The sequence below is a fragment of the Heteronotia binoei genome, chromosome 6 (genome assembly GCF_032191835.1).
Source record: "Heteronotia binoei isolate CCM8104 ecotype False Entrance Well chromosome 6, APGP_CSIRO_Hbin_v1, whole genome shotgun sequence".
Taxonomy (NCBI): Eukaryota; Metazoa; Chordata; class Lepidosauria; order Squamata; family Gekkonidae; genus Heteronotia; species Heteronotia binoei.
In genome coordinates, this window is record NC_083228.1 from 8,927,877 (window position 1) to 8,953,639 (window position 25,763).

The window sequence follows — 25,763 nt, forward strand, 5'->3', positions numbered from 1 at the left end:
GTGAACCATCCATCTCTTCAAAGCCGCATGACTCATGTGTGGTACAAGTCCTACTGATCCATGGAATGATGAATGCTAGTACTGTTGTTCAGTATTCCCTTAACATAAGAGAAGCCATGTTGGATCAGGCCAATGGTCCATCCAGTCCAACACTCTATGTCACATAAGAACATAAGAGAAGCCATGTTGGATCAGGTCAATGGCCCCTCCAGTCCAACACTCTGTGTCACATAAGAACATAAGAGAAGCCATGTTGGATCAGGCCAATGGCCCATCCAGTCCAAAACTCTGTGTCACATAAGAAGCCATGTTGGATCAGTCCAATGGCCCATCCAGTCCAACACTCTGTGTCACATAAGAACGTTAAGAGAAGCCATGTTGGATCAGGCCAATGGCCCATCCAGTCTGGCACTCTGTGTCACATAAGAACATGAGAGAAGCCATGTTGGATCAGGCCAATGGCCCATCCAGTCCAACACTCTGTGTCACATAAGAACATAAGAGAAGCCATGTTGGATCAGGCCAATGGTCCATCTAGTCCAACACTCTGTGTCACATAGTGGCCCAAACCCAGGTGCCATCAGGAGGTCCACCAGCAGGTCCACCATTGTCAGGTCCTGCCTGGTCACTTCACTGGACCCTGCAACTGGACTCTTAAGACTTTTAACACTATTGCCCAGTAACTTATGTATATGTGGTGTTGGAAAATGCTATCACGTCTCAGCCAACATATGGTGACCCCCCATAGGGTTTTCAAGGCAAGAGTCATTAGAGGTGGTTTGCCATTGCCTACCTCTGCAGAGCAACCCTGGTCTTCTTTGGTGGTCTCCAGAAAGTACTAACTAGGGCCAGCGCTGCGTAGCTTCTGTGATTTGATGAGATCAGGCTAATCTGGTGTATCTGGGTCAGGGCAGAGCAGTACATACATGTATTTAATAAACACATGAATATTCTGGAATCCAGAGATTCAAACAGACCACTAGAAGAATCAGGGTGACCAAGGAAATTTGGCTCAAACTGGACTATTATATCTATAACCTTAAGCTTTCTTTCTGTAGTGTCATGGAGATGGGCAAGAATTCCAGGAGTTCTGCAGCGTCTTGGATTTACCTACTTTGTTTTGGCTTTAATGCACGTCTGCTTCGGCATAAAAGATCCTGACAGCTATCAGGTGAGGTACAAAGACACATTCACAAGCTATAACACAGGGTGGGGGGCAAACTGTGGCTCGGAAGGCACACGTGGCTCTTTCACACATATTGGGTGGCTCTCGAAGCCCCCAGTGCCCCATCAGCCAGCTCGGAGAAGGCATTTCTCTCTTTAAATCACTTCTCCAAGCCAAACCAGCTGGCAGCTTGGTGCTTAAAGTTAAAATTGCTTTCTTTCCACTTCTCCCTCCCCTTCACACATGCCTTTGAAATTCTTGTGTGGGGGTGGGGATGGAGAGTAATTTGGGGCAAAGTCACTGCAGGGAAAGAGGTTACATGCATGCACACATACACACCATTTCTTTCTTGCAGTTCCTTCTTCTGAAGCTGTTGGTGAAGCAGCCCTTGGTCTCTTTGTGCATGCATTTGCATTTGCATGCCCTCACTGCAAGCTTCTTAAAGTTGGGACTTGGATTTCCCAAGGTGAAGGCTGATGTAATACATTAAAAATAGAGAGGCTGTTTTGGAAATGCCCTCACTGGCTTAAATGCAAATGTACTTCATTCTTTCCACTGATGAATTCTGAAAAAATTGTTTCAGCATGTTTTTAAACCAAGGGAAAGCTAGCTATGGAAGGGACCTATTGGCTAGCAACTGTATCATCACTGACACCTCACTGCCAATCCCCAGTATAATTTTGTGGCTGTTTTTGCTGACAGAGAGAGGGAGAAAGGATATATATCTATATCTATCTATCTATCTATCTATCTATCTATCTATCTATCTATCTATCTATCTATCTATCTATCTATCTATCTATTCATTCTGAAATACATTTTGGAAAGTAGACTGTTTGGGGAGGGACGGTGGCTCAGTGGTAGAGAATCTGCTTGGTAAGCAGAAGATCCCAGGTTCAGTCCCCGGCATCTCCAATTAAAAGGGTCCAGGCAAATAGTTTGAGACCCTGGAGAGCCGCTGCCAGTCTGAGTAGACAATACTGACTTTGATGGACCAAGGATATGATTCAGTATAAGGCAGCTTCATATGTTCATGAGATATGAGGGAAACGGCATGACTAACAGGTGAACTGGCATTTGATTTATTACTGTGTTTTAAAAGCCTCAGACTGAATAGCCTCAAACCAGTCTAGCTAAGCAGGGTTGACCCTGGGTAGTACTTAGATAGGAGACCACCAAGAAATGCAAACCACAGTTATGCAAAGGCAGGCAACAGCAAACCACCTCTGTTCACCTCTTGCCCTGAAAGCCCTACGGGGTCACTATAAGTTGGCTTCAATTTGACAGCAATTTCTACCATACGTGTAGAGCACAGTGCAATTGTGATGTCACTTGTAACCTGAGATTCTCTTTCAACATCTCTCGCATCAATCTAGCATACTCTTGTTCGGAAAACCCCATGTAAGGTTGCCATAAGTCAGATGAGACTTGACCGCACTGTTGTTATTATTAGTATTACTAGCCATAAGGCCCATTGTGAGATGAAATACAACAGGCTCTGGAAAGAAGCGTGGGCTGATGAGTGTATAGCCAGTAAGCACACGGGAGTGTAGTATAGTCAAAAGAACAGGCAGGGAAGTGAAGGACAACATACCTTTTGGCAGTAGAGAATAAGTGGGCGCAAGGGCAGTTGGGAAACCAGATTAGAGTGGCAGGTCTGTCCGAGGCATGTTGATAGAGAGAAGCATCTCTGAGATAAGCCCGAGTAAAGCAGCAGCCCTGACTGAAGCATGTTGACAAAGAGAAGCGTCTCTGAGGTAACAGTTTTGGCGGGCTTTTGCAATGCTCCTAATCCTGCAGAGGGTGGGGGGCAGAGGAGTCTGCCAAAGGAAGGCCAAAGACACTGACTGAGCCACGATGGGCCAATGTTTTATGGAGTGCATGGAATGCAGCCCTAAGCAAATGGGAGAGCTCCATTTGGCCACCACCACAAGGCTTTTATTACAGAAAGGATTGTTGTTGCTGCTGTCGCTGGAGAGCCAGTTTGGTGTAGTGGTTAAGTGTGCGGACTCTTCTCTGTGAGAACTGGGTTTGGTTCCCCACTCCTAGACTCGCACCTGCTAGCATGGCCTTGGGTCAGCCATAGCTCTGGCAGAGGTTGTCCTTGAAAGGGCAGCTGCTGTGAGAGCCCTCTTAGCCCCACCCACCTCACAGGGTGTCTGATGTGGGGGAGGAAGGTAAAGGAGATTGTGAGCCGCTCTGAGACTCTTCGGAGTGGTGGGCGGGATATAAATCCAATATCTTCATCTACCTCACAGGGTGTCTGTTGTGGGGGAGGAAGGGACAGGAGATTGTGAGCCTCTCTGAGACTCTTTGGAGTGGAGGGCGGGATATAAATCCAATCTCTTCATCTACCTCACAGGGTGTCTGTTGTGGGGGAGGGAGATAAAGGAGATTGTGAGCCTCTCTGAGACTCTTTGGAGTGGAGGGCGGGATATAAATCCAATATCTTCATCTACCTCACAGGGTGTCTGTTGTGGGGGAGGGAGATAAAGGAGATTGTGAGCCGCTCTGAGACTCTTTCGAATGGAGGGCGGGATATAAATCCAATCTCTTCATCTACCTCACAGGGTGTCTGTTGTGGGGGAGGAAGGTAAAGGAGATTGTGAGCCGCTCTGAGACTCTTCGGAGTGGAGGGCGGGATATAAATCCAATCTCTTCATCTACCTCACAGGGTGTCTGTTGTGGGGGAGGGAGATAAAGGAGATTGTGAGCCTCTCTGAGACTCTTTGGAGTGGAGGGCGGGATATAAATCCAATCTCTTCATCTACCTCACAGGGTGTCTGTTGTGGGGGAGGGAGATAAAGGAGATTGTGAGCCTCTCTGAGACTCTTTGGAGTGGAGGGCGGGATATAAATCCAATATCTTCATCTACCTCACAGGGTGTCTGTTGTGGGGGAGGAAGGTAAAGGAGATTGTGAGCCGCTCTGAGACTCTTTCGAATGGAGGGCGGGATATAAATCCAATATCTTCATCTACCTCACAGGGTGTCTGTTGTGGGGGAGGAAGGGAAAGGAGATTGTGAGCCGCTCTGAGACTCTTTGGAGTGGAGGGCGGGATATAAATCCAATATCTTCATCTACCTCACAGGGTGTCTGTTGTGGGGGAGGGAGATAAAGGAGATTGTGAGCCGCTCTGAGACTCTTTGGAGTGGAGGGCGGGATATAAATGCATTCCCCAATGGTGGAATCAGCTGCCAGAGGAGGTGTGAGCCCTGCAGGACCTCAATCAGTTCCGCAAGGCTTGTAAAACTGTCCTCTTCCAACTTGCTTTTAAGGTGGAATCCTGGTAATGACATCTAGCCATCTTTATATATATGTATTGTACTGTAGCACCTTCAGTTTATACTGGTTTTAATTTATTTATTTAACTGTATTCTAATTGTATTTTAACTGTATTTCTTTGTATTAATTGTATTTTATTGTAATCATGGTATGCGCCATGTCCTGTGAGCCGCCCTGAGCCTGCCTTGGCGGGGAGGGCAGGATATAAATAAAAGTTTAATATTATTATTATATCTTCATCTACCTCACAGGGTGTCTGTTGTGGGGGGAGGTAAAGCAGATGGTGAGCCGCTCTGAGACTCTTCGGAGTGGAGGGAGGGATATAAATCCAATATCTTCATCTACCTCACAGGGTGTCTGTTGTGGGGGAGGAAGGTAAAGGAGACTGTGAGCTGCTCTGAGACTCTTCGGAGTGGAGGGTGGATATAAATCCAATATCTTCATCTACCTCACAGGGTGTCTGTTGTGGAGGAGGAAGGGAAAGGAGATTGTGAGCCGCTCTGAGACTCTTTGGAGTGGAGGGAGGGATATAAATCCAATCTCTTCATCTACCTCACAGGGTGTCTGTTGTGGGGGAGGAAGGTAAAGGAGACTGTGAGCTGCTCTGAGACTCTTCGGAGTGGAGGGCGGGATATAAATCCAATCTCTTCATCTACCTCACAGGGTGTCTGTTGTGGAGGAGAAAGGGAAAGGAGATTGTGAGCCGCTCTGAGACTCTTCGGAGTGGAGGGTGGGATATAAATCCAATATCTTCATCTACCTCACAGGGTGTCTGTTGTGGAGGAGGAAGGGAAAGGAGATTGTGAGCCGCTCTGAGACTCTTCGGAGTGGAGGGTGGATATAAATCCAATATCTTCATCTACCTCACAGGGTGTCTGTTGTGGGGGAGGAAGGTAAAGGAGACTGTGAGCTGCTCTGAGACTCTTCGGAGTGGAGGGCGGGATATAAATCCAATCTCTTCATCTACCTCACAGGGTGTCTGTTGTGGAGGAGGAAGGGAAAGGAGGTTGTGAGCCGCTCTGAGACTCTTCGAAGTGGAGGGTGGGATATAAATCCAATCTCTTCATCTACCTCACAGGGTGTCTGTTGTGGGAGAGGAAGGTAAAGGAGATTGTGAGCTGCTCTGAGACTCTTCGGAGTGGAGGGCGGGATATAAATCCAATCTCTTCATCTACCTCACAGGGTGTCTGTTGTGGGGGAGGAAGGTAAAGGAGACTGTGAGCCGCTCTGAGACTCTTCGGAGTGGAGGGTGGATATAAATCCAATATCTTCATCTACCTCACAGGGTGTCTGTTGTGGAGGAGGAAGGGAAAGGAGATTGTGAGCCGCTCTGAGACTCTTTGGAGTGGAGGGAGGGATATAAATCCAATCTCTTCATCTACCTCACAGGGTGTCTGTTGTGGGGGAGGAAGGTAAAGGAGACTGTGAGCTGCTCTGAGACTCTTCGGAGTGGAGGGCGGGATATAAATCCAATCTCTTCATCTACCTCACAGGGTGTCTGTTGTGGAGGAGAAAGGGAAAGGAGATTGTGAGCCGCTCTGAGACTCTTCGGAGTGGAGGGTGGGATATAAATCCAATATCTTCATCTACCTCACAGGGTGTCTGTTGTGGAGGAGGAAGGGAAAGGAGATTGTGAGCCGCTCTGAGACTCTTCGGAGTGGAGGGTGGATATAAATCCAATATCTTCATCTACCTCACAGGGTGTCTGTTGTGGGGGAGGAAGGTAAAGGAGACTGTGAGCTGCTCTGAGACTCTTCGGAGTGGAGGGCGGGATATAAATCCAATCTCTTCATCTACCTCACAGGGTGTCTGTTGTGGAGGAGGAAGGGAAAGGAGGTTGTGAGCCGCTCTGAGACTCTTCGAAGTGGAGGGTGGGATATAAATCCAATCTCTTCATCTACCTCACAGGGTGTCTGTTGTGGGAGAGGAAGGTAAAGGAGATTGTGAGCTGCTCTGAGACTCTTCGGAGTGGAGGGCGGGATATAAATCCAATCTCTTCATCTACCTCACAGGGTGTCTGTTGTGGGGGAGGAAGGTAAAGGAGATTGTGAGCCACTCTGAGACTCTTCAGAGTGGAGGGCGGGATATAAATCCAATCTCTTCATCTACCTCACAGGGTGTCTGTTGTGGGAGAGGAAGGTAAAGGAGATTGTGAGCTGCTCTGAGACTCTTCGGAGTGGAGGGCGGGATATAAATCCAATCTCTTCATCTACCTCCAATATCATCATCTTCTTCTTCTTGCTGCTGTTGTCATCACAATCAGATATTTGACTGGCAGATGGTGTTCTGCAATCTGACTTCTAGCCAAGTTCTTGGGAACTGCAGGTGTCTCTTCACAGGATTCTTGTTGTACCAAACAACACTGCCTAAGGTGGTGCCATTTGTTCCATGCCCAGAATGTCTAGGTGTTCCTTGAGACTTCCAGGCACTGCTCCAAAGGTTCCAACGATAATTGACATGTTGATTATTGCTGTTTGTTTGTTTGCTTAAGGATAAGACAAGTTGCAAAGCAGATCTCATACTGTGGGTGCAGGAGCTGTTATGAATATTGTTCAGAAGGTTGTGTCTGCTTCCATGTTTGAAAAGGGAGTAAGTTCCCCTGGAGTTCCAGTTTGAAAAGGGCAAGGCCTTCCTCTGGGGGAGGATGACAAGGCCTGTTTCTTGCACTGGCAGAGAAATGAACCGGGTGACCTCACCCTTCCCTTCCCCTCCCCGTTCCTCTCCCCCATCCATTTCCTTTTATCTCGGACTGGGAGGACTCTGTTTTAAATTTGTTCAAAATGCATATTTATAGAGCAGACTCGAGGATCTTCTCGTCGTGATGATGATCTGCTAATACTGATAAATCCTGATGAGCTAAGTATGTCATTACCCGGCAGACAACGTGGACTCCAGGCTGCTGGAGAAGCGTCTTTTAATAACTGCCTAAATAGATGTTTGCATTAGAGACAAGCAACCGGTGCTCTAGCAGGGCTTCAAAAACCAGGCACAGATTTTATCATTCCTTCCCTCCGCCAGTGTTTCTTGGGTCGTGGTGTCCTCGATGGCAGTGTGAAGACCAGGCCTCAGATTCAGCAGGAGCTCACAGGAGCGCAGCTCCTGAACCTTTCTGAGGGTTCCCCCTCCTCCTCCCCACCTCCCTTGTCCTTTGAATAGTAGGTGCAGCTGCATAACAATCCCTGGATTAGGAGAGTGGGCAGCCAGCCAGCCACGCCCCCAGCAACCCTCATTAACCCCTGGAGAAGCCCCCACCACCCTTTCTCCACTTCTTATGTTGATTTTGGGTGGCAGGTGACTTGCTGGCCTTTTGACTGGGGAGCAGCAGCCCAGGAGAGCCCCAGATGAGCGTGGCCTGCTTGGCCTGACTGGATGTCTAGCCAGCCCAAGAAGGCCTCGCTTGCCCAGGGCTCCCCTTTCTTGCATCAGGTTGCTTTTTGGCTGGGGGGGGCAGCATTTGCAAATGAGTTATGCTAATGAGCTCCACCGCCTATTTTTCTACAAAACGACCCCTGGTCAAGACCAGCCTTAGAACATCTGGAACCGTAGGTACAGATTGAAAAAGCATGCCAGATATACCACCACAACCCCCCCCCCCAACACACACACACTCGCGCGCATCTATGTTTCAATGCTGGCAAAGTGCCTTCCATTCCCATTTCTCTCATGTTTCAGCCTCTTCTCATCTTTCAGGAAACAGTCTTGAAGTGGAGCATTAAGGGTGTCTTTCTGATGTTTCAGAGATTTGATTTACAGCAGCGGTGCTTCTCGATGTGTGTTTGTGTGTGTGTTTGTGTGTGTGTGGCTAAATCCTTCCCCCATTCATGTTTTTGTGTCGTTTGGTAGAGGTCTATGTCCACGATGAAAATTTCAATCTCTGTAAGGATCAAGCAGCTGCAAATTAGCAGACAGATGGTACCACTGTACACTTTGCATAAAATGTGTGGCATAATATGGAACAGAATTGTTGTGAATGTGGACTAATGTTTTGTTTCATCAGAGTTCCTGCCTGGCTGGCTCCTTGGAGTCTGGAGGCCTGAGCCTGGGGCCTCGGGAACAAGGGGCAGGAGGATCCAAATCCCTGCTGCCCTGCACCAATCACGGGCCCCCTGCTGGTTTGAATGGTCCAATCACGTGCTTGCGCGGGAACCTTGAACTGTATATAGTTAGCCCCATTGGCCCAGTTAGCCAGTCTTAGAGTGCAGCCCTATACTAAAAAGGTCAAGGTAGTGCCCTCTGCAAGCACCAGTTGTTTCCGGCTCTGGGGTGACGTTGCTTTCACAACGTCTTCACGGCAGGCTTTTTTACGGGGTGGTTTGCCCTTGCCTTCCCCAGTCATCTCCACTTTCCCCCCAGCAAGCTGGGGACTCATTTTACCGATCTCGGAAGGATGGAAGGCTGAGTCAACCTGGAGCCAGCTACCTCTGAGAGCCAGTTTGGTGTAGTGGTTAAGTGTGCGGACTCTTATCTGGGAGAACCAGGTTTGATTCCCCACTCTTCCACTTGCACCTGCTAGCATGGCCTTGGGTCAGCCATAGCTCTGGCAGAGGTTGTGCTTGAAACGGCAGCTGCTGTGAGAGCCCTCTCCAGCCCCACCCACCTCACAGGGTGTCTGTTGTAGGGGAGGAAGGGAAAGGAGATTGTGAGCCGCTCTGAGACTCTTCGGAGTGGAGGGTGGGATATAAATCCAATATCTTCTTCTTCTTCTACCTGAACCCAGCTTCCGCCGGGATCGAACTCAGGTCGTGAGCAGAGCTTAGGACTGCCGTATTGCAGCTTTAACACTCTGTGCCACGGGACTGCAGCCCTATACTATGCTGTACCTAAAAAAGAGCTGTGATCGCTACCGCCTCCCCTCTTCGTTGCATTGAACCCAGTGTATTATAACATGTGACATAACGTTGAACAAAATCAAAGCGCTTTCTGGGAGAACTCTCACCGGCACTCTCTCACTCTGCAGAATGGGTACCCACCAGAACTCTGCCATCCATATGGCTGCTGAGTAAATGCCCAACTTCTCTCCGTATAAAGAATATATAACAACTTACAACAATTTATAGCAAATGCCTGTAGTCTATAACAGATCCAAATAGTAATATTGTATGCAGCACAAAATATACAAACTACGAGAGACCATACAATAAATTCTCCATCCACATTGCACTCTTGCTCCTACTGTCCCTTTTGTGACCAAGGTCCAAATCAATTTATAATCGTGAATAAAGTCTGACGACCAAGAGAACCGGTCCAAAAATCGTTTAGAGCTTGAGAGCCCTTCAGTATGAACAGTAGGAGCAAGAGTGTGCTGTGGGTGGAGAATTTATTGTATGGTCTCTCGTCGTTTAAGCGGCCCCACGGCGCAGAGTGGTAAAGCAGCAGTACTGCAGTACTGTGGTCTGAACTCTCTACTCACAACCTGAGTTCGATTCCGGCGGAAGGTGGATTCAGGTAGCCGGCCCAAGGTTGACTCAGCCTTCCATCCTTCGGTAAAATGAGTACCCAGGTTGCTGGGGGGAAAGTTTAGATGACTGGGGAAGGCAATGGCAAACCACCCCGTAAAAGGTCTGCCGTAAAAACGTTGTGAAAGCAACGTCACCCCAGAGTCAGAAACGACCGGTGCTTGCTACGGACTGGACCATGAAAGTTTTATCATGGAGTGAAATGGACAAACTAACTAGAACGCTAAGAGACTATGACTTAGAGATATTCAAAAAGGAGTGGGAGAAATTTAAAGGATATATGGAGAAAGAGTGGAACGTAAAAAGACATTGGACAATTTTTTAGCATTAATGGGAAAAAAATACGTATTGAACTTTGATCAGTTAGAAGTACCTTTAGTATTGAACTTGAATCTATAACTCCGGGGAAGTCAACATTGGAGGGAGGGGGGATTGTAATGCCATACGGGTTAGCACTGAAAATTTAAAATTAAGATTTGTAACCATATGTTATCAATAAATTGTTAAAACACAAGAAACGACCGGTGCTTGCACAGGGGACCTTTCCTTTCCTTTTCCTCTCATAGTTTGTATATTTTGTACTGCATGCAATATTGGTATTTGGACCTGCTATACATTGTTGTAAGCTGTTATACTGTATATTCTTTACACGGAGAGTAGTTGGGCGTTTACTCGGTAACAGTTCCTCCGTGGTCCGGGCAGTCCGTCTCATTCCTATGGCTGCTAGCAGGTATTGTGTGTTGTGTAGTCTGCAAAGCAGTCGGTGTGGAGGAGCTGAGAGGGCCAAAGAAGCATCTTCCTCTGTTTCAGGACGCTGTAGACACTTGTGGACATTGCAGGACAACATAGGTCTAGCACCCCGTTCATTAAAACCATGCTCTCCCATCCTCCTCCCTGGACTTGACAGCAAATGATGAGGTACCTAAAAGCTTCATTTCCTGTCCATCAAAGAAAAGTGTGATGGATTGCCTTCAGCTGGAGGCGGAGGGGAACCTCTCAAGTGAAAGCAACCAGAACTGGCTAACAGGTCATAATGGCTTCTTGCCTTGCTCTGTAGTTAAGAGACCCATTTCCTGTCGGTTTATATGCAGGGTGGGGGGAGATGAGGTCTGTTAGGTTTCATGAATGGTTCTGAGCTCCAGTGCTTTCTGAAATGGCCAGACGCATTCTCCTGAGGGCGGTTTTTCTGTGACAATGTGCATTTCCTTCTCTTTGAAGGTTGGTAATTGCCGGGCTTCACTCAGAGACGTCCTTCTCTACTGGCCAGAGTGGATTGTCGTGGCAGCCCTGGAGACGTTGTGGCTCTGTCTGACATTCCTGCTGCCTGTACCTGGCTGCCCCAGGTAAGTGGGCGGGGACAAGAGGTTTCCCATCACAGTAGGGCACTGCCCAGTAAGGTTTTTGCAGTGGAGGGGGAAAAAAATGTAAGCGAATTTTGAAGGTGTTCTCTCACTAAAAGGTAAAGATAGTCCCCTATGCAAGCGCCAGTCGTTTCTGACTCTGGAGTGACGTTGCTTTCACAATATTTTCATGGCGGACTTTTTACAGGGTGGTTTGCCATTGCCTTCCCCAGTCATCTACACTTCCCCCCCCCCCAGCAAGCTGGGGTCTCATTTTACCGACCTCGGAAGGATGGAAGGCTGAGTCACTCACTAGCATCTCGTAAAAGTGCATTTCCTAAATGAAAGGCTACAAAAGAATGAGTTACATGAAGAATGGGGCCGTGTAAAGCTTTCAAGGCAAGAGATGAGCAGAGGTGGTCTGCCGTTGCCGGCCTCTGTGTAGCAACTTTGGACTTCTTGGGTGGTCTCCCATCCAACTACTAACCCGGGGCCAACCCTTCTTAGCTTCCAAGATCAGACAAGATCAGGCTAGCCAGGTCAGGACAGACGAACAGAGGTGGTTTGCCATTTATACATTACTTCTCCAGTGGTACTTAAAAGTAAAGGTAGTCCCCAGTCATTTCCGACTCTGGGGTGACGTCGCATCACAACAAAAGAGGAGTCGATTGCGCCTTTAAGACCGACTTAGTTTTATTCAGAACATAAGCTTTCGTGTGCATGCACACGTCTTCAGACGAGGAATGAGGTACACGAAAGCTTACGTTCGGAATAAAACTAAGTTGGTCTTAAAGGCGCAATCGACTCCTGTTTTGTTCTACTACTTCAGACCAACACGGCTGCCTATTTGGATCTATTGCATCACGACGTTTTCACGGCAGACTTTTTTTACGGGGTGGTTTGCCTTCCCCAGTCATCTACACTTTCCCCCCAGCGAGCGGGGGACTCATTTTACCGACCTCGGAAGGGTGGAAGGCTGAGTCAACCTGGAGTCAGCTACCTGAACCCAGCTTCCATCAAGATCGAACTCAGGTCGCGAGCAGAGAGCTCGGACTGCAGTGCTGCAGCACAGAGGGTAAGTTCTGGAGATGTGATCGCTCTTCGGCAGATGTGTTCCATAGTTTCTCGTCTTGCCCTAAGATGCCAACCTATTGGAAAACTGGCAAATGATGTTAATGAAATGTTGGGTAGAGAAATGCCTTTTCAACCAAAATTCATCCTTCTGGGCTTTTTGAGAGGTTACGTTGATTATTCAGATTTGGAATTAGTTTATTTAGAGAGCCTCGTGGAGCAGAGTGTTAAAGCTGCAGTGCTGCAGTCGGGCCAGGCCAGGTGTGGCATAAAATGTAATGCCAGGTAAGTTTTATAAAGGATGCAGACAAACAAAATCAAAGATTTTTTAAAACTTAAAACATTAGCAGTCATTGGTCTTAAAAGTGCTTTCTTTGTATCTCTCCGGTGCGATCCAGGGAAGTGGGCAAAGGAAGCTCTGGCTCTTTCCTTCCTTCCCCAGGGGACCAGGAGGGAGAGGAGCCTCAACCGGAAGAAGGAAGAGAGGCTTGGTTAAGTGGCTCTGCTGTGCAATTGAAAGAGCCTGGCAAAGCAAGCTATCCGTCCCCCTTTTCTCAGCCAATGGAGACAACAGAGGTTTTTGCCCCCCCAGTCGGAAAGAAGAGACAGACACAAAGTGTTGGGTTTAAAACTGGGCCGCTTTATTAAATAATTAATTAACCTGTAAACTGGCAGGGATGAGACCAAACCAGGACAAGCCCTGGGGTCACCCCCGGACCCCGCCTTGTCCCAAGGGCGAGCCACCCTGCCCCCAGCACAAACCCGCCGTATTCGGGTTGTAACTGAGCGGCCAGGCCCCAGCCATTCTCCACCTGGGCTAGCATCAATCCCCTATGGAAAGATCCGCCCAGGTGAGGCTCTCAGTGATCTGCATTCCCCGCACTGAGCCGTGTAGCCCATCTGCGGTTCCTACAGACCACCCGCACCAATGGTGCAAGGCCATAGGTGCTCCCCTGCAAACCCTGTGGCCAAAACATCCTCCAGCCTGCGACCAAATAAAAAATTCCCTCAAATGAACACCTATCACTATAAGGCAGTACAAGGTAGGCGAAAAACAACTTCACATGGGCCAATTGTGTGAAGATGAAAAAATTCCTACCTGGCCCCTCAAAAGGCGACCGGTTGAAACCTGTACTGCCAAGGGAGGGCGGGCGGGCAGAGAGCCAAACAGGACTGCCTGAGCTCTGGGCGGGGCCGGGGCTTATATAGCCCCGACGCCACGCCCAGAAGTCGACCCGGATATGCCAGAGCCGAGCAGTCTGCTGCTCCCTCCATCCGAGGGGGCAAAGACGGCCCCCAGCCTGAACGCCGGTGAAGCCGGCTTGGCTGGGAAGTGCCGGACCTTGCCCCCCCAGTCGGAAAGAAGAGACAGACACAAAGTGTTGGGTTTAAAACTGGGCCGCTTTATTAAATAATTAATTAACCTGTAAACTGGCAGGGATGAGACCAAACCAGGACAAGCCCTGGGGTCACCCCCGGACCCCGCCTTGTCCCAAGGACGAGCCACCCTGCCCCCAGCACAAACCCGCCGTATTCGGGTTGTAACTGAGCGGCCAGGCCCCAGCCATTCTCCACCTGGGCTAGCATCAATCCCCTATGGAAAGATCCGCCCAGGTGAGGCTCTCAGTGATCTGCATTCCCCGCACTGAGCCGTGTAGCCCATCTGCGGTTCCTACAGACCACCCGCACCAATGGTGCAAGGCCATAGGTGCTCCCCTGCAAACCCTGTGGCCAAAACATCCTCCAGCCACCGCCAATGCCAAGACTCGGCTTAGGCATTAGCGCCCCAACGGACGGCCCAGAGCCGACCGCCAACCCTGCCGTATCTCATTGAAAAAAGGCCCAGTTACCCAACTCTGAAATGAACCCCATCCAGCCTATACGTGGCCGGATGAGGGAGAGAAATCCCAAGCCATTCTCCATGGCTTTCTCCAGGGCCCTACTGGCCTTGCGGCTAGCGTGCTCTAAGCTCCCAAGTGCAAGGGCACCTCCAACTCCTACCTGGCGATCTAGCTGCCCATACTAGGACCAGCCAAAGGACAAGCCCTGGGGCCACCCCCGGACCCCGCCTTGTCCAAAGGGCGAGCCACCCCGCCCCCAGCACAAGCCCACCGTATTCGGGTTGTTGCTGAGCGGCCAGGCCCCAAGCCATTCACCACCCGGGCGAGCATCAATCCCCCATGGAAAGATCCGCTCGGGTGAGGCTGTCCGTGATCTGCAGTCCCCGCATTGAGCCGTATAGCCCATCTACGGTTCCTGCAGACCACCTGCACACTTGGTGCTAGGCCATAGGTGCTCCCCTAAAACCGCCCAGGTGGATGAAAAGATGTGCAGACGAGGTGCCCTCCTCTCTCCGCACTGCAATGGCCTAATCCCAGGCCAACACCGACCCCAACGACCCAGCCACTCTTCAACAGCCCCATCGCTGAAGCCCAGCTGGGTGCCTGTTGGGGAGCGCCCAGCCTGATGAGCCGCCCGGAACACCTTGCTGCGCCCGCAGATGAGGATACGATGCCTCTAACTACAAGCCACAGCACCTGAAAAACAGAAAATTGTCAGAACAGATAGTGACCAACCGGCGAAAAAAACGTCGCCCTCCAAAACCACCTCCTAGGTGACCAACGGGTGCACCTGGTTTTTTTTTTTGTTTGTTTGTTTTTTAATAAAGCTGCCAACCGCCACAGGCCAACCAATTTTGTAACGCCCCGGGCCTGGGGCGCCTGCCCCGCGGTATCATTCATAAACTACATAACCAACTCGCTAATCATAGCGCCGAAAAAAGGGGGGGCCATCAACAAGGCCGCATGAAGCAGAGCAGCCCCGAAAGGGGGACTGTATAACCTGTGCCACGGGACCGGCAACTATCCAGCTGACCCGCAGTGCCCCCAAATGCCCAGAATTGGGAAGCCACTCCATTGTAAGCCCCTCAACAAGTGGGTATCCTTCGCCAACCCATGAGCTTTACTACTAAAGGCCAACTCCACCAGTCGGCCCTCAATAATGCTCAACCCCAGACCTCTCTCTTTCAAAACACACAAAATTGCCTAATATGAGCCGCCGAGGTTGGCCAGCCATCATGCAGCGTAGCGGTTCCTTGCCACCCTGGATTGGGAAACCGCTCTATCCTGAACCCTTCAGGTACTAGGCGCTAGAGCCAGTTGAATGCCCCTACCGGCTTCAGCTTCCCAGATTACCAGAGATCCAGTGGCCACTGACTCATAGCGTCACTGAGACGCCTCAAAGACAAGGCCCTACCGGATGCCCCCCACTCTGCATGCCAAATTAAAGTGACCCACCACCCACTGCAAATCAAGCAGCGAGACCTTGCGCTGTCTCATCAGGGCCACCAACCAGGCCTTAAGCTCCGTTACTTCTGCCTCTGGCAGCCGAGAAGCCTGTTTGTGTGAGTCCAGTCAAATGCCTAGAAAGGCAAGCACCGAACTGTGCCCTTCAGTCATCTCATGTGCCAACGGTACCCCACACTCGATGGCTGAGTCCTGAAAGGAAGTTAACAGCCTGGCACATAGCCCCGTGCCCATAGGACCAACAAAAAGGTAGTCGCCCAGGCAATGCACTGAATCATTAAGCACGGTCCAGTCCCGCAGCGCCCACTCCACAACGGAACTGAAGCGCTCGAATGCAGGCAGGATACCGGGCAACCCCTTGGGAGGGCAATAGAAGGACGCGATCCATGTAGAATTTGCCCTGAGCAAAAACCCAGAAGCTCGAAATCCTCGGGATGCACAGCCAGAGATGAAATGCAGACATTAATGTCGCATTTCACCATCCCAGCCTCAACAGCCCAACCACGCACTACTTTGACCACCTGGCCAAAGGAGTTGTACCGCCCAGAGCACAATTTCATGGACAGCTCCCCTTTTGTGTAGGACAAGTAACGAATGAGGCGATACTCTCCAGGCGCCTTCTTAGACACCATCCCCAGGGGGGATACCCGCAATGTGTATACAGGGGGCGTATCAAAGGGGTCCAAGAACCCTGCCCTCCAGATACTCCCTGGAGATCTTGGCCCTGACTATGTGATCAAGACCTACCCTGACCGAAGGTTAGAAGCCAAAACAGGGGGCCCTCAGGCCCCTGCCAGGGGATCCTAAACCCAAAAGAAAAACCCTATCCACAAATATAGCCCGCCCGCTTTACATGGGTATATTCTCAATAAACCATTGAGTACCCTCAGCCGAATGGGACTGGGCCCCTTTTTCGGGGTCTTATTGACTGGCGCCGTCGCAACCGAGGCCCTACCACCAGGCCGAGGCCTAGACCTGCTGCAAGCGGAAAGGGCATGAGGCCCGCTACTAAGTGGGCATACGAGTTTGAACTTACAGGGCTTTCTGGGGCGCACTCCCTTTGAAGCGAACTCCCAACAAAACAGCCGGGAATGAACTGGCTGGCCCTCCATGAGGCAGGCCCTTGCCAAAAGCTGCCGTTGTTGCTTCTGTGCCCAGAGTCCGCCATCGGACCTATCCCCCATGGGCTTTGTCGAGGACATCAACTGCAGCAAAAGCTGCAGGCCGACCTGGTACCATGGCAACCCCGGGTTGGCGGCAGCCCTCGCTATATTGCCGCCATGCCGCGCCCAGTAAATCTATCTATCTATCTATCTATCTATCTATCTATCTATCTATCTATCATCTATCTATCTATCTATCTATAATGTCCATGTGATGAAACAAAGCGGGCGGCCCCAGCTATGGCGCCCGCAGAAATAAAAAGGCCGGGCAACCAGTTTGCCCACATCCTATCCACCCCTCAAAAATAGCCCTGGTGGTCTCCCCTCCAAGTACCGTCCAGGGCTAACCCTGCTTAACCTCTAAGATCTAACGAGACTGGGCACCTTCAAACCTGCCTCTCAGCCTGCATTTTAATTTTTCTTTTCCCCTCTCGATGAGCACATTGTTGCTCTCCTTTTTGAGCTCTCTATAAAGTAGGCCTAACCCGTAGGCCTAACCCGTTTACCTACTCTCCCCGAAGGATTTTTTTTTATTTTTTTTTAACAGCTGTTAAATGACCTCCCAGAGGAAATAAGGTGTCGCCATATGGGAGTATGTGCAAAAATATACTGGCATAAGGATTTGGAGGGTAAAACCACCCGCCTCCTTGCTCCCTTGGTCACAACCTTTGCCTCTGCGCATACTGCCGCCCACCCCAAGGCAGAACCGGCCGGGGGGGGGCGGCACTGCGAAAACTGCCAGCGTCGCCGCCAGTACCGCCCGCTGACCAAGTGCCTGGAAACCAACGCTACCTAAACCAGGCCTTTGTGGGGCGGAACCTGAAGGGCCCAAACCCAAGGCAGCCGCGAACCCCAATGCATAGCGGGTGTTCCGGACTGCCCTGCGCCCCAAGTCCCTCCCCCCGCCCCTGGGGGAAGGGGAGGCACCTGAATAGGCCCCCAGGCCACCCCAATATCTGCTGCAACGGTACCTTACCCCCAAAATCCGAGGGCGTCGACACCGTCCGGAGTCTGTGGTACACTACCTCCACGCATGCCGCTGGTCGCCTGCTCGCCCGACGGGCCTTCACCCGGGCCGTCATCCTGTTCCGGTTCCGGCCATGGGTCCGGCCCTGCCGCACCACCCTGTAATGCAGACATGCGAGCCAGCATCTCGCCTCAAAAGTAAAACGCTTCTACCGCCCCGAAGCGCGGCACCGCCCCTCCCATATGGGAGCCCCAACGGCGACCCTCTACTGTTCTAATGCCTCCAATTGACTAATGATGGCCAACTGGACTCGCTCCCCTTGTCCCTGCTTCTCAGCTGGACCTGGCTGCAGACCCCGCCCACGAGACGGGTAGGCAGGCAGCTTACCCATGGACCCTCCTTAACCCATCTTGGGTGCCATAGTGTTGCCCTTACACCAAGCGGTACACACAACGGTGACCAAGATAGCCCACACAGCAACCAAGTAGTCACTGAGTTATGCTAATGTGAGCCACCCAACCATGAGAGGAAGGGTGGAGGCAAAATAAGGCGAAGCCGGTCCCAAAATGGCCCCAATGCATGCCAGCCATCACAATACCCTGAGGAGGGGGAGGGTGGGTTCACTGAATAGGGTTTACCAGCCGAAACCAGTATGGTAACATATGAAGCTACCTTCTACTGAATCAGACCCCCGGTCCATCAAAGTCAGTACTGTCTCCGACTGGCAGCGGCTCTCCAGGGTCTCAATCTGATGCTTTCCACACCTCTTTGCCTGAACCCTTTTTGGGAGATGCCAGGGAATGAACCTGGGACCTTCTGCTTGCCAAGCAGATGCTCTACCACTGAGCCACCGTCCCTCTCCACGAAGCCCCAGCTGTGGCTCTCCAGGGTCCCAGGCAGAGATCTTACCCCTTGCCTGCTGCCTGATCGCCTCCACTGTCCTAACTTGTAACTGGAAATGCCGGGGATTGAACTTGAGCTCCTCTGCCCCACTAACCCACGGAATCTCCCACATAAAGATGAAATACAATTAAACCTCTAGCCCCAAGGGGACGGAAACCCAGTCCAGGCCTGAGCAACAGCCCAGCCACCCACGGGCTCAATAAACTTGGCAAGGGGGGGGGGTGCCTGGCGGCAGAAAAATGCAGGAAAACCAAGCCCCAAGCACTGCCCTGTATTCCCTTTGACAAGGCGAGCTCCTTCCCACCCTGGCCTAAAGGGTAAGGGGGTGGGGGAGCTGTCAAATGCCCACAAAGGACCCCCTGTGCCACTTATTGCCCCAAAATAGCCACACAAGCGGCCTCGTGCGGCAGACAAAATGGCCGCCGCGCGCGCATTTCAGAACCCCTCAAGGCTTAAAATGGCCGCCGCATGCAAATCCCGCTGCCGCGCATATCACCCAGTCCTGAGGGACGAAAATCAGCTGGCCAGTGCTTGCAAGCCCAGTCCTGAGGGACGAAGATCAACTGGCCACCGCTTGCGCTGCGCCTGCCGCTCGCACTCCGCTGCCGCCGCCCAGTCCTGAGGGACGAAGATCAGCTGGCCAGCGCTTGCAAGCCCAGTCCTGAGGGACGAAGATCAGCTGGCCAGCGCTTGCAAGCCCAGTCCTGAGGGACGAAGATCAGCTGGCCAGCGCTTGCGCTACACCCGCCGCTCGCGCTCCGCTGCCGCCGTGTCAATCCGCGCCAAGCTGCAGCCGCACGTTCCTCGGCTCCCTCAGTCGACGCTCGCAAGGCCCGTTCTCCTTGTGATCCACACGTGGCTCTCCAAACAGAGAGCCAAACAGGACTGCCTGAGCTCTGGGCGGGGCCGGGGCTTATATAGCCCCGACGCCACGCCCAGAAGTCGACCCGGATATGCCAGAGCCGAGCAGTCTGCTGCTCCCTCCATCCGAGGGGGCAAAGACGGCCCCCAGCCTGAACGCCGGCGAAGCCGGCTTGGCTGGGAAGTGCCGGACCTTCTCTGTAGCTCCTGTGTGATTGAGCAAGCCTGGCAAAGCAAACTGAGATGCAGAAGGCAGCAAGGAAGAGGGCGAAGGAAGCAGATGACAGCCAATTGTTCGGGGGCCTAATAAGAGCCCTCCGGGGTGCCTAATTTGGCCACCAGGGTGCATGTTTGACACCCCTGTATCAATTGATAGAGTTGCCATGAGTCAGAAGGAACTTGTCAGCACCTTACACACACCTACAGAGCCTGTGGAGAGCAAGACTCATTTCTCTGCCACCTTCCAAGCAAGACTTACCAGACAATCCTTTTTACTGCTGGGTTCATCGAGGTCCATCTTCTTCAAAAAAAACTCTGTCCCACCCCCCCACCCCCTATCACTCTTTAAAATATCTGAAACTACCAGGCCTCGGATTCAGTGGGAGCTCACAGGAGCACAGCTCCTGAACCTTTCTGAGAGTTCCACCTCCTCCTCCCCACCTTGTCCATTGATTAGTAGGTGCAGCTAAATAACAATCCCTGGATGAGCTCCACCACCTATTTTTCTACAAAAATGACCGCTGGAAACTACTAATCTCCCCCAATCAGACCAGGAATCTCTCCTCTAATGGTTTTGTTGGGAAACGACACTTCCTTTAGGGGCTGAATTAGGAGAGGTTTTCATTCATTTCCTTTTAAAAAACCCCAGTTTTGCCAATTGATGTGTTCTCTCATCTCCTGTCCCCCTCCCTACAACCCTGCCACTGGGGAATAAGGAAAGAAAAAAGAGAGTTTAAGGTGTGTGTGGGGGAGGGGGGGGTTGGCTGCTTGTTAGCCATTCCTGATGCATGCCTACTAATACAAGCAGTTGGATTTGTGTGTGTGTGGGGGGGGTTGACTGTATTTCTCAAGTTCCCCCCCCCCCCAGGACATCCATCCTTCAAACAAGCACATGCAGGGTAATACTGCCATATGCTACGTATCCTGCTGTTTTATCATTTAAAATAATGATCCAGCCATCAGCGGACACAGCTTGAGGTTTGCAGAAGGAACCGGCAGCAGAGCTCCATTAAAGGGAGAGACTGGGTTTTGTTTGAATATGGGAAATACGTGCATCTTTGTGAGTCACCCAGAACTAGACTGCTGCCTCTAACAATATGGTGTAGTGGTTAACATGTCTGACAAGGTCTGGGAGATCCAGATATGAATTGCCACTCTTCCATGCTACCTCTAATAATGACTCACAGGGTCTAGGAGACCCAAACAGACAAGCTGGAACAAGTCCAGAGGAGGGAAACAAAGATGGTGAGGGGTCTGGAGACCAAGTCCTATGAAGAAAGGTTGAAGGAGCTGGGGATGTTTAGCCTGGAGAGGAGGAGGCTGAGAGGTGATAGGATCACCATCTTCAAGCACTTGAAGGGTTGTCAGATGGTGGGGAATTGTTTTCTGTGGCCCCAGAAGGTAGGACCAGAACCAGCGGGTTGAAATTAAATCAAAAGAGTTTCCGGCTCAACATTAGGAAGAACTTCTGACCGTTAGAGTGATTCCTCAGTGGAACAGCCTTCCTCCTTGGGAGGTGGTGGGCTCTCCTTCCTTGGAGGTTTTTAAACAGAGGCTAGATGGCCATCTGACGGCAATGAAGATCCTGTGAATTTTGGGGAAGTGTTTGTGAGTTTCCTGCATTGGGCAGGGGGTTGGACTAGATGACCCTGAAGGACCCTTCCAACTCTGTGATTCTATGTTTCTATGAAATTTGAATCCCATCTCTGCCATGGAAGTTTGGGCCAGTTGCAGGCCCTCAAGCTAACCTACCTCACAGGGTTGTCGTGGTGAGGAGCTATCCACTGTGACCGAAAGAGCCTTCTCCTCTCAGTCTCAGCAAGTCCAGACCCCTGTTGCATTCCTCAAAGGTGCAGGGATAAGGAATGGGCAAGGAAGCTGAATGAACACAAGCACGCTGACCCCACCTCGGCACCGTCCCCTGGCCTTCTGCAGGGTGCAACTGGCTATATGCAGCCACTCACTCCCACCACTCACACCAAATCATCTGTATTGGGCTAGGGACAAAATGGGATTTCAGAACCATGCCTGCTTCAAGAGAGCCAGTTTGGTGTAGTAGTTAAGTGTGCGGGCTCTTATCTGGGAGAACTGGGTTTGGTCCCCCACTCTTCCACTTGCAGCTGCTGGAATGGCCTTGGGTCAGATATAGCTCTTGCAGAGCTGTCCTCGAAAGGGCTCTCTCAGCCTCACCTACCTCACAGGGTGTCTGTTGTGGGGGAGGAAGATAAAGGAGATTGTGAGCCACTCTGAGATTCTGAGTGGAAGGCAGGGTATAAATCTAGTATCTTCTTCAATTTCTTTTTCGAGAACCAGTTTGGTGTTGTCGTTAAGCGTACAGACTCTTATCTTGGAGAACCGGGTTTTATTCCCCATTCCTCCATTTGCAGCTGCTGGAATGGCCTTGGGTCAGCCATAGCTCCCACAGAGTTGTCCTTGAAAGGGCAGCTTCTGTCAGAGCTCTCTCACCCCCACCCACCTCGCAGGGTGTCTGTTGTGGAGGGAGAAGATAAAGGAGTTTGTAAGCCGTTCTGAGACTCTGATTCAGAGAGAAGGGTGGGGTATAAATCTCCGGTCTTCTTCTATTATCTAGACATGTAACTGTGGGTGTGTCACATGCTAGGAATGCTAACCTCCAGGTGGGATAGAATACAATCCGAGAGAGGTCACTATAATGGATAACACAACAAAAAATACAAGCTAGCGACCAATTTACTAAAAAATATATAGAAACCAGTCCAAATGTCCAAAACATGTACATTCAAGTCCCAAACTAGTGTGGTGACAAGCCAAGAGAAACAAGTACGTACTTGTTTCTCTTGGCTGGTCACCACACTAGTTTGGGACTTGAATGTACATGTTTTGGACATTTGGACTGGTTTCTATATATTTCTTAGTAAATTGGTCACTAGCTTGTATTTTTGTTGTGTTAACCTCCAGGTGGGGCCTGGAGATCTCCTGGTACTTCAATTGATCTCCAGACTACAGAGATCAGTTCCCCTGGAGGAGAGGGCTGCTTTGGACTCTATGGCATTGGACCCTTTCCAACCCTCACTTTCTCCAGGCTCCACCCCCTCCAAATTTCCAGATGATAACCAATCCAGAGCTGGCAATCCCAGATATGTACTGTCAAGTTGCTTTTGGCTAAGGTTGCCAACCTCCCGGCAGGGCCTGCAGGCCTCACACTTTTGCAATTGATCTTCAAGGGACAGAGCTCAGTTCCCCTGGAGAAAAGGGCTGCTTTGGAGGGTGAACTCTGTGGCATTGTGCCCTGCTGCGGTCCCTCATAAGAACATAAGAACATAAGAGAAGCCATGTTAGATCAGGCCAATGGCCCATCCAGTCCAACACTCTGTGTCACACAGTGGCCAATATATATATATATATATATATATATATATATATATATATATATATATATATATATATATATATATACACACACACACACACACACACACTGTGGCTAATAGCCACTGATGGACCTCTGCTCCATATTTTTATCTAAACCCCTCTTGAAGGTGGCTATACTTGTGGCCTCCACCACCTCCTGTGGCAGTGAATTCCACACGTTAATCACCCTTTGGGTGAAGAAGTACTTCCTTTTATCCGTTTTAACCTGTCTGCTCAGCAATTTCATCGAATGCCCACGAGTTCTTGTATTGTGAGAAAGGGAGAAAAGTACCTCTTTCTCTACTTTCTCCATCCCATGCATTATCTTGTAACCCTCTATCATGTCACCCCGCAGTCGATGTTTCTCCAAGCTAAAGAGCCCCAAGCGTTTCAACCTTTCTTCATAGGGAAAGTGTTCCAGCCCTTTAATCATTTTAGTTCCCCTTTTCTGGACTTTCTCCAATGCTATAATATCCTTTTTTGAGGTGCGGCGACCAGAACTGCACACAGTACTCCAAATGAGACCGCACCATCGATTTATACAGGGGCAAGTCGTGCTCTTCCCCCTCCTCAAGTCGTGCTCTTCCGAGGCTCACACACACACACACACACCACAAATCTCCAGGCATTTCATGACCCTCGATGACTCCTGCCCTCGCTTCCGACTCATGGCAGCCATATGAATTCCTGACCTCCAGAACATCCTGTCCTTAACAGTCTTGCTCAGTGAAGGCTTCAGCTCCCTTGATGGAGTCCATCTCCCGTTGAGTCTTCGACGGATTCCCCACTAGCCTTATGGCGCTCTCACGCTCCTCTTCCCTGCAGGACTTCCGTTGGATTTCACCCTATCTGCCCCAGGGCTGCATCTCGCTCCGCCTCTTTCACGCACTGAACAAAATCCTCTAAAAACCAGTTTCTGTTTGCCGCAGGAAAAAGGTGAAGCAAGTTAGTGTGAAATCCGATGGAAGCCCCACGGAGAAGAGGCGCGTGAGAGCAGCGCAAGGCTAGTGGGAAATCGGTCTTCCTTTTTTTCTGCTGCCCTCGACATTTTCTAGCATGATCGTCTGGGTGTCGTTGGGAGCCAGAATCCCAGACTCCAGATCTTTTGCCAATAGCAGTTTCTGTGACGTGTTTTGTGCCACCCCAGTTCACCCTTTAAAAATATATATATTATTTATTAAATTATCATTAAGTACATTCACACATAAGTCCTCATCTCTTATAAACATTAAACAGTAATTGTTTAAAAAAATCAGAGAACAAAGGTAGTTACTTCACCTGTATTCCTTATACATTCAGTTTCAATACTCAGTTATAAATTACTCAAACATTCATTATTACATTCCAAAAAAAATAACCCGTGACTAATTTGGCTGATAAATTCAGTTCCCACCTTTCTGTGTCCACTCATATAATTTAACCCATTTTTCTGTGGCTGATTGGTTTGAATTCCTGTTCAACGTGTCAGTCAATATGTCAAGTTCTGCTGCTTGCAGAACTTTTTCTACTAATTCCTCCACATTTGGGATTTTTTCCTGCCTCCGATATCTCGCATGTAATATCCTAGCTGTGGTAACAACATGGATTACAATATGAAAATTTCCTTTCTCCGCGCATTTCTTAACTAAACTTAACAGAAAAATTTCAGGATTGCAAGGAATCACCGCTTTAAGCATTGTTTGAAGGAATTCATGAATTTAAGGCCAATACATTTTCACCTTTTTACATGTCCCCCAGTTCACCTTTTTAATATCTGCCCTTTCGTGAACACTCTACTAAAAAAAAAAAAAAAAGCTAAGGAAGCTGAGACAGCTTGAACCTGGATAGCCCAGGCAAGCCTGATCACAACAGATCTTGGAAGACAAGCAGGGCCAACTATGGCAAGTACTTGAGTAAGAGACCACCTTGGAATACCAGGGCTGAGATGCAGAGGCGGGCGATAGCAAGCCACCTCTCTGAACACCCAAGCCACCAGTAGGGGTCAACAGAAGTCAACCACAACTTCCAGGCATGTGTGTGTGTGCATGTTTGTGCGCGTGCACACACATCCACCCAGGAAGGAAGGAAGGGAGGAAGGAAGGAAGGAAGGAGGGGAGGGAGGGAGGAAGGAAGGAAGGAAGGAAGGGCGGGAGGGAGGAAGTGAGGGAGGAAGGAAGGAAGGAAGGAAGGAAGGAAGGAAGGAAGGAAGGAAGGAAGGAAGGGAGGGAGGGAGGGAAGTTGAGATGCAGTAGACTGCAAGGGTGTCAAACATGCAGCCTGGAGGCCAAATCAGGCCCCTGGAGGGCTCCTATCAGGCCCCCAAACAACTGGCTGTCATTTGCTTCTTTCTCCCCCTCTCTTCCTTCCTTCTGCATAACAACTTGCTTTGCCAGGCTTGCTCAATTGCACAGGATCTACGGAGCAAAGCTTCTACTTTCTCCATTGGCTGAGGCTCCTGCCTTGGGGGGGAAGTGGGGGAGGGATAGGTTGCTTTGCCAAGCTCTCTCAATTGCACAGCAGAGCTACTGAGCCAAGCCTCTCTTCCTCCTAGTGGTGGAGGCTCCTGCCCCGCCTAGTCCACTGGGGAAGGGAGGAAAGAGCCAGAGCTTCCTTTGCCCAGTTCCTTGAGTGCCCTAGTAGAAATACAAAGAGAGCACCTT

General features: G+C 50.3%; 1 protein-coding gene across 1 annotated transcript in view; it reads left to right on the forward strand.

Annotated features, from left to right (window-relative positions):
- Positions 1-25,763, forward strand: part of LOC132573491 (heparan-alpha-glucosaminide N-acetyltransferase-like) — a 311,892-nt gene that overhangs the window by 179,352 nt on the left and 106,777 nt on the right. The window contains exons 8-9 of the mRNA XM_060240983.1: positions 1,059-1,171; positions 11,124-11,248. Coding sequence (XP_060096966.1) covers positions 1,059-1,171; positions 11,124-11,248 — 238 coding nt within the window. The remainder of the gene's footprint in view (positions 1-1,058; positions 1,172-11,123; positions 11,249-25,763) is intronic.